The 13,350-nt window shown below is 42.6% G+C and overlaps 1 protein-coding gene across 1 annotated transcript in view; it reads left to right on the forward strand.

The window, feature by feature from the left end:
- ssp3 (SCAPER domain-containing protein short spindle 3) overlaps positions 1-13,350 on the forward strand; it is a 173,908-nt gene that overhangs the window by 54,340 nt on the left and 106,218 nt on the right. Inside the window, exons 5-8 of the mRNA XM_080275255.1 lie at positions 1,676-1,792; positions 3,229-3,372; positions 3,588-3,751; positions 9,280-9,478. Of these exons, the coding sequence (XP_080131381.1) occupies positions 1,676-1,792; positions 3,229-3,372; positions 3,588-3,751; positions 9,280-9,478 (624 nt within the window). The remainder of the gene's footprint in view (positions 1-1,675; positions 1,793-3,228; positions 3,373-3,587; positions 3,752-9,279; positions 9,479-13,350) is intronic.

The following is a 13,350-nucleotide window of genomic DNA, read 5'->3' on the forward strand; positions in this document are numbered from 1 at the left end:
ATTACAGTACAGTACAGAATAATTCACTATTAATCCACTGATCATGGGTGATTCTTCTGTGGTTTATTTTTGTTGCTACCAGACAGTTTTATTCAACATACTAAAGGTCTTTTGTATTGAAGAGGTTGTTTAAGACCATATGTAACCCACCAGTTTGAAAAATCAGTCGTCAGCTGAATAAAACTGTGATGAGATTGACATGAATATGGCTAATGGGAAAGACATCCATGGGCTTAGTGTGTTTGTATTCAGTTGCTACCCATTATTGTAATTTCCAATTTACCCCTATTTGTAGCATCAGTTCTAAGGAAAATTATGTGATACTGTATTTTTGGGCAAAGGCTGATAACTCCAAGAGGCAGTTGAAGGTTTTTGTATTATGGAATGGGACCAGTGGAGTAGGGGTGAGCATCTGCCCTTCACCACTTGAGCCTGTTAACATATTTAGAGCATACAAGGTCTATCCAAAAAGAAATCAAGATTTTTAAATAGTGCACCAACTAGTCAGCATTGTGTGATCATGATGGGAGTGCACTGTAGCTGCGACTTTGAGCTTTAGTCTAAAATTTGCCGCATCATGCCACGTCACTTAGTTATCGAGGTACAGTATATGCACTTGAGTGAATGTGTGTTTCATGCACATGGTGATTTGTTGCAAGTTGAACAATGAAGGATCTTGAAGAGCAATATGTTTGCGTGAAGTTCTGTTTCAAAGTGGGAAAGGTTTTATGGAGACTTTTGAATTCAAATGTTGCAGTAGACTCATGGGGAGGATTGTTTGAGCCATGCACAGTGTCACAAGTGGTTTTAGTGGTTCAAATTGGGAAGAACGTCCACCAAAGATGATCCCAAATCTGGACATCCTTCCACACCAAGAGACAACAATCACATTAAGATAGCACATGCTGTGATCCATGAAAATCATTGCCTGACTGTCCATGAAGTTTCTGAAGTAGGCATCATGTTGCCACAAAATTTATGCCACGTCTGCAGACAGATGAACAGAAAGAGAATCGTATAAATTAGCCAGGAGCTGTTTTAATGATCAAATGTTGGTGAAAACTTTCTGAAAAATATCATTATAGATGATGAAATGTGGGTGTATGGCTAGTGTCGAAACAATACTGCAACTGTTGCAATGGATTGGAACATCACCACCACCAAAAAAGGCACGTCAGAGTTGCATAAATGTGAAGGTGATGTTGATTGTCTTTTTTTTGTCGGAAGGGCATTGTTCTTCTTGAGTTTGTTCCACATTGTCAGACAGTCAGTGAAGAGTTTTACTTGGGTATCCTATGGCATTGAGGGAGGCAGTGTGAAGGAAGAGGCCTGAGGTAATGAGAGACAAAACCTGGATGCTGCACCAGGAGGGGATGGGAACTGATCGTTGTCTATTTGCCTTATCTGTCATGCAGTTCTTTATTGCTCCATCAGGAACATATGGACCTGGGGCCAGGTTTGCTTAGTCAAGATATTTAAAACAAAAGTGACTAGTTGCTTGCCCCTGGATGGCATCATGTTTCCAAGAAACCTTGACCATTCCCAGGATTTATACTTAGCTGGAATGCCTTTATCCACACTTGCAGGCATTCACTTGTAGGTTATATGGCTACCATCCAGTGTAGAGAGTGGCTTTCTGAGCATGATGTATTATTCCTTTCCCCCATCCCCCCAGAGTCATGAGTCACGGCTAGCAGACATGGCAGAGGAACGTACTCGGCGGCAGGAGGAGAAGGCAGCCAAGGAGGTGGCAGCGCAGGAGAGGAGGAAGGCTTTAGAGGCAGAGAGGCAGGTATGGCACATCATTTGCTCTTCCATCTTTTTATTCAGTAAACATATGGAATGGACTGCAGGGTATTGGTAACATATTTACATCCAGAATATCATACAGCAAAGTAGATGGAGAGGCATTCAGGACGGTTTTGTATTTCAAAGCTGGTGAATGCTGTTAAGAGATTTTTGATAGCAGTGAAGCCTCTATAATGGTAAGTGGGTGTTAACAGTAAGTGAATGGTTTAATACAGTGTCAGTGTTGGAGTGAGACAAGGTTGTGTGATGTCCCCATGGCTGTGCAGCAAATAGAGTATGTGGATGGAGTTATGAGACTGGTAAAAGCTTGAATTATGGAGCGAGGGATCCATTGTTTCATTTTTTAAAGGCCCTAATGTGCTTGCATGCATCAGCGTTGGTCGCTTAATGGCGACTCTCCATGCTGCTCGATCTCTGGCAGCTTCCCTATTCAGTCCCTTATCCTTGAGGTCACATTCAGTGACCTCATTCCATGTCTTTTTTGGTCTCCCCCTCGCAACTCTACCCGTAATGTTAGCACTTCTCACTTTCTCTAGCCAGTTATCATCCCCCATCCTCTCCACATGCCCAGACCATCTCAGTCTACCTCTCCTCGTCACTATACCAATACGCTCCAGTCCTAGCCTACTTCTCAACTCGTCGATTGTAAATCTAGGCCCCCCCCCCCAGACCATGCACTCAAAGACACATTGCACATGCACCTAATCATCATCATTTCTGTATGTTCGAGCCTGCGAATATCCTCCTCCACTACGGCCCAGGTCCCACTGCCATACAGCAATACACTCCTAACACACACCACATACAAAGATCCCTTAGCACAGAGGGAGAGCCCTCTCAGCATCAGCAGAGGCTCAGCTCCTTCTTCCAACCTCTCCTCACACTAGCCACAGAGCTCCAGCCCCACCTCCAGCAAATAACATGTCTCCCAAATAACAAACCTCTTCCACACACACAAGAGACTCACCAGCAAGAGCAAGCCTGTCATGCCTGACAATCTACACATGCTCTCCTCGACACACCACACACATGAAATGAGCATTATCTCATAGTCTACCTCTAATACCACTACATCTCTTCTGCCCCCACTTATCACAAACACTGCATGAGATGGAATTACTTCCCACGCCCTTGTGGCAAATCACATATGGCCACTCTCCCTCTTCTTTGACAGTACTGCCACCAGCCCTAGATACCATCACTTTTGTTTTATCTGCATTACTCTTAAGCCCTTGTGCCCCATACCATCTCCCCACTTCCTAAATCTTTCTGTGCTGATGAGGATGAGGATTGTAATGACAGATGAAAGGTGGAGTATCTCAGAGTATCTCAGATCTGAGGTATGCAGATGATGCTGTGCTGCTTGCTAATAGTGAATAAGAGCTTTACAAACAAGTGAGAGGTATGGTGTGCTTGCAGGCAAGAATGGCAGAGCTTTGTGAGAAGCGACGCCAACGTTGTGAGCGCATTGACCGTCAGCAAGCAGAGCGTCGGGAGGAACTTTTGGAGCAAGCTCGGGAGAAGGCACGGGATCGTGAGGAGAGGCTCTCAGCCCTGCAGCAGGTATGTTATAATCCCCTAGTGTTCATAGAATTGTTCTGAACTGGTATCTCAGCTGTAGCAAATCTCTTTAGGCTTAGGGAGCCCATCTTAAGGTGAAGAAAATTTCAAGTGAAAAGGGCACCCTTTGCTTGGTGATTTCAAGACTGTTGATACATTCATGGAGTCAGTTTGTCTTTTTCATGGTAATGAAATTGAATTGTTATTTCTATCAATAGGCACAGCAAGCCAAAGAGACAGAATTGGTAAAGAAGATCCAGCAGAAGCAGGAAGAGTCAGCAAGGCGGCATGAGGAAAACATTGAACAGATTCGTCAGCGTGCTTTGGAGTCATCCATTATGAAGTACTCAAGGGGATGTGATGATGCACCTAGGCTTGTCAGGTGATAATCACCACCTTGTTTTCATTATAATTGTGTGATGATGAAGGAAGGAAGTACAGTAATACCCCTTTCAATAACCCAGATTGGACCAGTAGACCAGTGAAGTACAGTGATCCCTTGGTTATCACACACTTGGTTACAGAGATTTTTGTTATCTCTGTTAGTTGAAAATCCACTCTCCTGCCATTATTGTGCCTTTTTAGGGATAAATAACTTCGTTATTAAGCACCTGACTTGCTTTCTATCGATAATCTATCAGTGAATCCATATCCAGACACCATAATCCCATACGGGGTAGCCACGAGTTAATTGTCTTACTGGGAGGGGCACTAACTCTCCGCCATCCCACTTGTTGACATGTAGGTACTGTAATGCTTATGGGTTGGTTAGTTACTACCCAGCATTGTAACTGGTTTCCTGAAATATAGGAAATCATTAGACTCGTCACTCAATGTAAAGCCACCTGGAAAGGAAAGAAAAGTAATAAAAAGTGACAGGAAAGATGGGAGAAATAGTAAGTGAGGAGGGCAGACACAGAAAAAAAATTATAAAAGTGAAGAAAGAAAAGGAAGAGCATATTCCCAGGCTCAGACATACAGAAATGGCAATGACTAGGTGGAGGTACAGTGCCTCCCTGAATGCGAGGCCTTGGGGGGCTAGGTTTGTGATGGAAGCTTTGAGAGGTAGCATGGGACTGGAGTGTATTGGTGTTGTGATGAGGAGGGGTATATTGAGATGGTTTGGGCATGTGGAGAGGATGGGGGATGATAATTGGGTGCAGAAACTGAGAAATATTAATGTTGGGGATAGGGTAGCAAGAAGTAGAGCAAAAAAGACCTGGAACGAGGTCATTGAGTGTGACATCAGGGATAAGAGATTAAACAGGGAAGCTGCCAGAGATCAAGCAACATGGAGAGCTGCCATTAGGTGACCAATACCGATGCATGCAAGCTTGTTGGAGCCTTCAAAAACTAAACTAACAAAATGAAAGGTGATGGAAGAAGTAGGCAGCACTACATCAGGTGAGTGATGTTGATCACCACAACCTACTACTGATAATGATGATAACGAGGGTGTAAAATCTGTGGTTTCTAATGGCTTTGGGGGATTCAAAGATGAGGCCCTACTCGAGGAGTTAATCCCAAGTGGTGGAGACAACTAACTCTCCATCCCCTAGCTTCAGAACCCCTCACCTCAAGCCCCATCTCAGGTCTCTATATTGTATGTGTTTCTTTTGTATTGTTCCCTTTCCATAATTTTCTATTAACTTAACATGCCTGTGTGTGTCTCTGATACTTACCATAATGGTATGAATGTTTTTAGTGGGTCTGACTTGTTGTACAAGGGAAAATTTGGGTTTCCAAGTGGGGTGCCCAGTACCAATTTGGCTAAATCCCATTGGTTGTGTGCTTTTGTTATTGCGCAGTTTCGTTATCACACACCAGGTGTAGAACTAATTATGTGCAGAGCAGCTGTAAACGTGATTGGTTTTGGGGGTGTGCAGAGAAGGAATGCAGTGCCAGGAGACGTGACACTCGCACAGGTGAAGAGTGCTGTGAAGCGGCTGAAAAATGGGAAAGCAGCTGGGGTTGATGAGGTGTATGCAGAGATGCTTAAATGTAGTGGAGAGGATGGCATGAAGTGCTTGTTGGAGATGTGTAAGAAGGCATGGATGAGTGAAACTGTGCCTGGAGAGTGGAAAAAGGCTGTGATTGTACCCCTATACAAAAATAAAGGTGAACGAAGTGAGTGCAAGAATTATCATGGCATAAGCTTACTGAGTGTGGTAGGGAAGGTATATGGAAGAATTATTATAGAGAAAGTAAGAGAGATATCAGAAGTCCTAGTGAGTGATGAACAGGGTGGCTTTAGTAGTGGCAGAGGATTTGTGGACCAAATATTTGCAGTGAGACAGATAGTAGAGAAGGCTTGTGAGAAGGACCATAAGGTGTTTATGGCATTCATGGATCTGGAAAAAGCATATGACAAAGTGGACAGAGAAGGATTGTGGAAAGTTTTGCGCATGTTCGGTGTAGAGGGTAAGCTGCTAGGTGCCGTCGAGAGTTTCTACGATGGTAGTGAAGCATGTGTCAGGGTTAATGGACATCTAAGTGAATGGTTCACAATCAGTGTGGGTGTGCGACAAGGTTGTGTGATGTCCCCGTGGTTGTTCCGTGTATCTATGGATGGGGTGATGAGAGAAGTGAAAACACGAGTAATGGAGAGAGGGATGGCATTGGTAATGAATGGTGATGGATGGAATATGTCAAATTTGTTGTATGCTGATGATGCAGTACTGATTGCAAGTACCGGACAAGAACTTGGTAGGCTAGTGCAGAGTTTTGCTGATGTCTGTAAGTGTCGTTCCTTGAGAGTAAATGTAGAAAAGAGTAAAGTGATGGTTATTGAGAGAGAAGGGGACTCCTAATGCAATGTAACATTGAATGGAGAGAGACTGGAATTGGTGAGAGAGTTCAAATACATGGGTACAGTGATAGAAAAGAGAGGAAAATGGCAAAAGAAGTTGAAAATAGAGTGACACAAGGAAGAAAAGCAGCAGGTGCAATGAAGGCCTTGATAAGAAACAGAGGCTTGAGTGTTGCAGCTGCACAAGGCTTACATGAAGGAGTGTTAGTGCCAACTTTAACATATGGATGCAAGACTATGGTGTGGCATGAAAATGAAAAGTCAAGAGTAAGAGCAGTGGAGATGGGACTGCTGAGGAATGTATGTGGAGCACAGAGGGTGGATAGGATACGAAATAATGTGATTCACGAAAGATGTGGAGTGAGGAAGTCAGTGGACACCAGAATTGAAGAGAGTGTACTGAGATGGTATGGTCGTGTGGAGAGAATGGATAACAATAGAGTGGTGAAGAAGGTAAGTCTGAGCGAATTCGATGGAGGGAGGAGGTGAGATAGGCCAAAGAGAAGGTGGAGAGATATGGTGGATGAATGTGTGAGGAAGAGAGGTTTGGAAGTTGGTGAGGCTAGGGAACTGACAGATCGAGCTGGCTGGATGAATTTTGTGAGGAGAAGTGTATGATCAGGGATTTTTGGCACCCCATTTTAACGTGGCAGCGTCTGGATTGACTCTGTCGGACACAATTATGTGAAGCTACAGAACGTGGTGAATATTTTTGGCATATCCGATAGAGCCAGGATTCCGGGGGCATGAATGATGAGTGAATGGAAGCGTGGCCTATTGGATTGGGCAATTCTGGGCTGTCTGGACATTACTACTCCTCACCCTGCCCTTGAGTGGGAAAGGAGGTCTGGATGATGATGATGACGATGACCAAGGGATCAGTGTATAGTACTGTAATGAAGTAGGCAGAATATTGGAACAGTTGTATGGCTTTCAGAGTTACATTGTCAGACTGTGAATTGGTGAAATTTCAAGTTGCATTTTCACGAAGACTTTAATTACAGTGGTGACTTTTAATTAACCCAGTAATATGAGGCTAGTGTGAAAAAAAAAGTTTGTGGAAGTTGAAATATTGGTGCTAAAACACTTTTTCTTTTTTAGTCTATCTTATTGACATATATTTGCATTGCCTCCCTTACCTGTAGCCTAAGTGTTAACAGACCAAGATGTGTAATAATGTACCGTGTTGTTGCCTTTGATCTGATGTTCAAGGAACATAAGATCCATATCTGCATTTTTTTATATGTAAATGATTCTTAACCATTCTTGAACTGGCTTTGCCATTTGCACATGGCTAATGTTTTAAAGTTTTATTTATAGAAGTTTTTCAGGATTTTTGTTACAGTTTATTCAGTTCTCATCTACAAGAGAATTCTTTGTTTACTCGCTGTTCCGACAAATATTGTGCTGAGCATTTACAGCACTCCTTCATTCGATAACTAGAGAGGTCACTTGTGTGTGTTCTTAACCTGGGGGCTGAGCTGGGCACTTCCGCAATCACTTCTGCAAACTGCAAATTCCGCAGTTGCAGAAGTGTGATTTTGTTTGTGGATTTGCATTTGCAACAAATTTTGTGCAAATTTGTGGAAGTATTTCCGCAAACGCAAACCTGCCGGCAAACCAGCCTGACCTCTGAGAACTTTGAGCGGTTTGTTTTTATGAAGGGCACTGTGTACCTGCTTAAGATCGAGTTGTCTCAGTTGTTGGAGGAGTCTGACTGTGACCGAGGACTGAGGAGGTTGGAGCTGTGGAATAGAGATGGACTGGTTTGTCAACTTGTCAAGTGTGAGCTGTGATGTGTAATAATTTGATGCATTTATCTTCAGTAGTGAATGATTTACTCTTGTTTATTAGTAAAAACAGTTTAATATACTAATATAATAATACTTAAAATATATATTTTAGTTTTACTATAAATATAAATTTATCTCATTCAGTACTATAGACAATTTCCAAACTTCATAGTCACTTGTTGTTAATCACAATAGAGCAAATAAAGATATAATTGTAGTGGATGAGTAACTAGAGATGATTTTTAACCCTTTCATTACAAAGAATATCATCCTAAACTTAATAAAATCCTCTTAATGGTATCCAGAATAAAAAGTCACTGAAGCTGTTGTGCTGAAAGGGATACATATGGTTCGTGGTTGTATTTGCATTTGCGGAACCGCAACTTTTAAGAAGTTTGCAGACTTGCAGTTGCGGAAGATAATGGTTTGAGTTTGTGGATTTGTATTTGCAGAAGGTAATGGTTTGAGTTTACGGATTTGTGGTTGCGGAAGGCAATAGTTTGAGTTTGTGGATTTGCTGTTGCAGAAGGTAATGGTTTGAGTTTGCGGAAGTGAATTTTCATTTGCGGTGCCCAGCTCTGCCTGGGAGGTGCTGGACAGTGATATCTTCACGCATTGGCACCTCTACTGTATAACCAGGCAGCTCCTTTGTTTGGTTATACGAACATCCCACGGCTCCCAACCTGTCTCTCAAAAGAAAGATGATGGACTGCTGGAGAAGGGCAGTTTCAGCCTACAGTCCACTCAGTTCACATTCAGATGAGCCTCACAACAGCAGCAGCACAACCTAGGAGGCGAAAAGAGAGAATCACATTTCCAAAACTTTATGATCCTACTTTGTATGTGATATGTTGGAATGGTGTGAAGTCAGAATGGTGGGATCAGGTTGTACTCCCTGCCCTTGGCTGTAGGGGGCACTCACCTTCTATTCACTCTTGCAGTATTCAGGCAAGTCTGCGCCTAATGAAAAGCCAACTGGTTTCTTGTAGGCCAGGATACCATTTACTGTGTTGAGTGGTAACTACATAGCTAGGTGAGTGCCTTGTAGTCTAGTGGGTTAAGGTGTTTCAGGATGTAACCCATAAAGATAGATGGGGTTTATTGTTCACATAATACCATTCAAGAATGAGCAACTATTCATCTTCACTTTACATTTGAGGACTGAGTATCCTAGTCTAGGACCCCTATGCTTGCTATAGAGCAGTGGAGGATTGGATGATAGATTTTTTTTTATTTTTTTTTTTTTTTTTTTTTTTTTTTAAATGGTGGTGAAGTAATAATGGAGTGATGTATTAATTACTGTATCAGGTATGAGACAAAGAAGCTGTGTACGCTGTGTAACTCACTGATCACAAGTGAGGTATACCTGCTGAGCCACCTGCGTGGCCGCCGTCATCAGGAGGCATTGAAGACACTCCACCAGGCTGACGTTGTGTCTAATGAGGACACCGAGACTTACAACCTTAAGCACATCATTGATGCACCTGCCAATATTGATGACCCACAGGTGAGCCAACTCAACCCTTTACTATCACTTTGCTTGATCTACCTCAGCCCCTACAGTCCCATGATGTATTTTTCATTTTAATCAGTACACCACCAGAGTTTTATTTTTACCAAGTAAGGATATGTAGTACACAAAGGGTTCATGAAAGCTGTAATTTAATCCCTTCCTTTCAAAAGGCTATCCTGAGATGAATGAAATTATCGGTTGGGAGAATGAAGTGAAAAATGCATCATCAGATTGAAAGTGAACTTGGTAAACATTTTTGTTGGTTTGCCACTTATTACCCATAGGCACTGGCCAATTAAGCCAGTACTACTGCTCTACCACATTTCCATATCACATCTTCATGACTAGCACCATATTCAGTCGTTAGTCTCTTGTTACAACTTAGCATTCAGAAGGGAGAGAGAACTTTTTTTTAGGCCAAGCATAAGTGGGTAAAGTACAACATACATTTTTTTTTTTTTTTTCACAATTCATATTTTGTATCTTTTTGAAACGAATTGTCAGTGTGGTAAGCTTCATTGGTGAAATGTGTAGCTTACAAAGGATTCCATGGTAATGGTTCTTGTATGGCGCAGTAAACCATCTGGATATGTGAGTAAGGTATTAACCTGGGGTACCATGTAAGTGGAGCCAGAACAAGTGGAGATCCCTAGCCCATTACAAAAATGTAATGTGCTAATCAGCTCAGGCCTAATGCTGACTTGCCTACTAAAAACCTGTGACCCCAGTCTTGACTACAGATATTCTTCCTAGGACACAGCCAACTGTATTATTGTAAAGCAGCCATAAAACAGTGACATTGTTAGATTAATTTAAAAATCTAGGGGAAAAAATCATAATGATAGACCTCAACTTGTCTACTGCTAAAAGCCCCCAATGTCTCAGCTGAATTACAGATATGCTATGTAGTGGCGTAGTTTACTGTATAATGTACTTTTAAAGCCGATTGTGTGGGTAAGATTGAAAGTCGTATTACAAATGTGGGCGATTGTGTGCGTGTATGCGCCAATGCAAGATTGTGCAAGCAGAGTGAGAGAAGAGTTCTAGACAAATGTGGAAATGTGCATGGAAAAGTTTGGAAGGAATGAGAGAGTGTTTTTGATTGGTGATATGATTGGTAAAGTAGGGAATGTGAAGGTGGATGGAACAGTTAGTGAGAAGGGTGTGCTTGCTGAGATATATGAGAATGGCAGTGTGTTACTGGACATTTGTGCTGGGAGGGGGTTGTTGATAGCTAATACCCTCTTCAGGCACAAAATGATCCACAGGTATACATGGTGAGTGATGAGAAGGGTGGGTGGTGAACTGAATGAAAGGAAGGCAATGATTGATTATGTGTGTGTGGATGAAAGGATGCGAAGATGTGTAATGGATGCAAGAGCTTCTGGAGGTTGGGGGAATGGGCTTTCTGACCATTACTTGGTGGTGGCCAGAATCAAGATCCAAGTAAGATGGAGAAACAGAAGAAGGGAAGGATGGGAGGAAGGAGCAGTTGCAAGGAGAATGAAAAGGTTACAAATGGATGAGAAAAGGCAGAATAAAAGAGAGAAGTGGAGGAACGATTGGGTAAATATGAATTGGAGCAGACTGGGGACGTGGAAGGTGTGTGCAAGATATTAACAGAAGAAATATGTGCAGCATGTGATGTGGTGTGTGGGGTGAAGAGAAGATGGAAGAGGGTGCAATGAACAGCATGGTGGAATGAAGAGGTGAGACAGGCTGTGGCACAAAAGAAGAAAGCATACAATGAATGGATGAGAAATACGGGCATGGAAGAAGTCGAGAGGTGGAAGAGAGAGTTATATGTAGAAAGCAAGAGAGAGGTGAAAAGATTAGTAAGAGAGAGTAAGAAGAGAGTGGATGAGGAATTTGGAGGGAATTTGAGTGTAAAGTGGAGGGACTGTAAGAAAATGTTCTGGAAAGAGGTGAAGAGAGTAAAACAGGGTGGTAGTGAAGTTAGTAGGGGAGTGAAAGATAAAAATGGTAGATTACTAATGGAGAAGGAAGAAAGAGTGAGCAGATGGAGAGAACACTAAGGAATTGCTGAACCTAGAGAATGGAAGTAATGTGAGTATAAGTGGCTGGGGAATGGCTGGGAGAAGGAGGGAGGTGAGAAGACTTGAGGAAATCAGTAGGATTGAAGTTGTGGAAGCAATGAAGAAAATCAAATTGGGGAAAGCCTCAGGAATTGATGGAGTGTGTGGTGAAATGCTGAAGCATGGGGGAGAGATAGTGGTAGAATGGATGTGGAAGATGTGCAGATTGGCCTGGGAGGAAGGTGGAGTCCCGGAGGATTGGAAGTCAGATATAATTATTCCCTTGTACAAAGGAAAAGGGGAAAAAGAAGTGTGTGGTAATCATAGGGGCATTTGTCTTCTTAGTGTAATAGGAAAAGTGTATGGTAAGGTATTTATTGACAGAGTTTGGGAAATAACAGAGGAATTAGTTGGAGTAGAACAGGGAGGCCTTAGGAAGGAAAGAGATTGTGTAGATCAGATATTCATTCTTAGATATTTAGTGGAAAAGTTTCTAGAGAAGGGAAAGAAGTTGTATGTGGCCTTCATGGATTTGGAGAAAGCATATGAGAGGGTGGATAGACAAGGATTGTGGAAAGTATTAAGAATATGTGGAGTAGATGGAAAGTTGTTGTGTGAAGAGTATGTATGATGGTGCTAAGGCTGCAGTTTGTGTGGATGGTGAACTGAGTGAATTTTTCTCTTTAAAGGCTGGGTTGAAACAGGGATGTGTCATGTCTCCATGGTTGTTGAGTCTGTACATGGATAGGGTAATAAAAGAGGTACAAGGTAGGGCAATGGATGTTGGAGTGGCCCTAGTGAGAGAGAGGAATCTTTGGAAACTCCCTGTACTGTTGTTTGCAGATGATACTGTGTTGTTGAGTGAAGACGAAGGGGAGCTGCAAGGCATAGTGGATGAGTTTGGGAGAATGTGTAAGAAATGGAATCTAAAGGTGAATGTAGGGAAGAGTAAAGTGGTGGTCTTTGAGAGAGGTGAAGTCAGCGAATGTACAGTGAGGTTGGATTGTGAGAAAATGGAAAATGTGAGTGTGTTTAACTTGGGTAGTGTGATGAGTAAGGATGGAAGTTTGGAGGGTAAAATGCTTGAAAGGGTACAACAAGGAAGAAAGGTTGCTGGTTCCATGAAAGCAGTGATAAGAAACAAGGAAGTGAGCATGGAAGTGAAAAAGTTACTACATGACAGTATTGTGATACCAACTCTAACGTATGGAAGTGAAGCTTGGACGTTGTTGGAGGGACACATGTCAAGAGTGAGAGCAGTGGAAATGAGTTATTTAAGAGGAGCCTGTGGAGTCACATGGAGAGACAGGCTGACAAATAAGGATATAAAGAAACGTTGTGGTGTTAGGAGGAACACACTGAGGTGGTTTGGCCATGTGGAGAGGATGGAGAGTGAGAGACTGACGAGTAGAGTGTGAGTGAGGTGGAAGGGAGGAGAGGGAGGGGGAGGCCAAGGATAAAATGGAGGGATGGAGTGGAGAGGTATATGAGAGAGGGGGGTGTGAGTTGGGAGTAAGGCAGTGAAATGGCAGGGGACAGGGCAACATGGAGGCGATTTGTTTGTGGCCACCCCGTACGCGATGAAGGTGTCTGGCAATAGGTAGATAGATAGATATTTAAAAGGTTTAATGAGTGGTAGGTCGGGACACTCACCATCCACTCCCTCAGTGTAGTGGTGCTCCTTGGTGCCTGCCCTTTCCTCTCGTCCTTCCTTCTTTCTTTCATCTTTTTGCTAGCTTTCATTCTTTCCTCTTTCTTCTGTTTACGGGTGACTCTACACTGAGTGATGAGCCAAATGGTTTCCTGTACACCAGGAAACCATTTACTAAG

The sequence above is a fragment of the Coenobita brevimanus genome, chromosome 61 (assembly GCF_032717465.1).
Source record: "Coenobita brevimanus isolate Jiangsu-jjx chromosome 61, ASM3271746v2, whole genome shotgun sequence".
Lineage (NCBI taxonomy): Eukaryota > Metazoa > Arthropoda > Malacostraca > Decapoda > Coenobitidae > Coenobita > Coenobita brevimanus.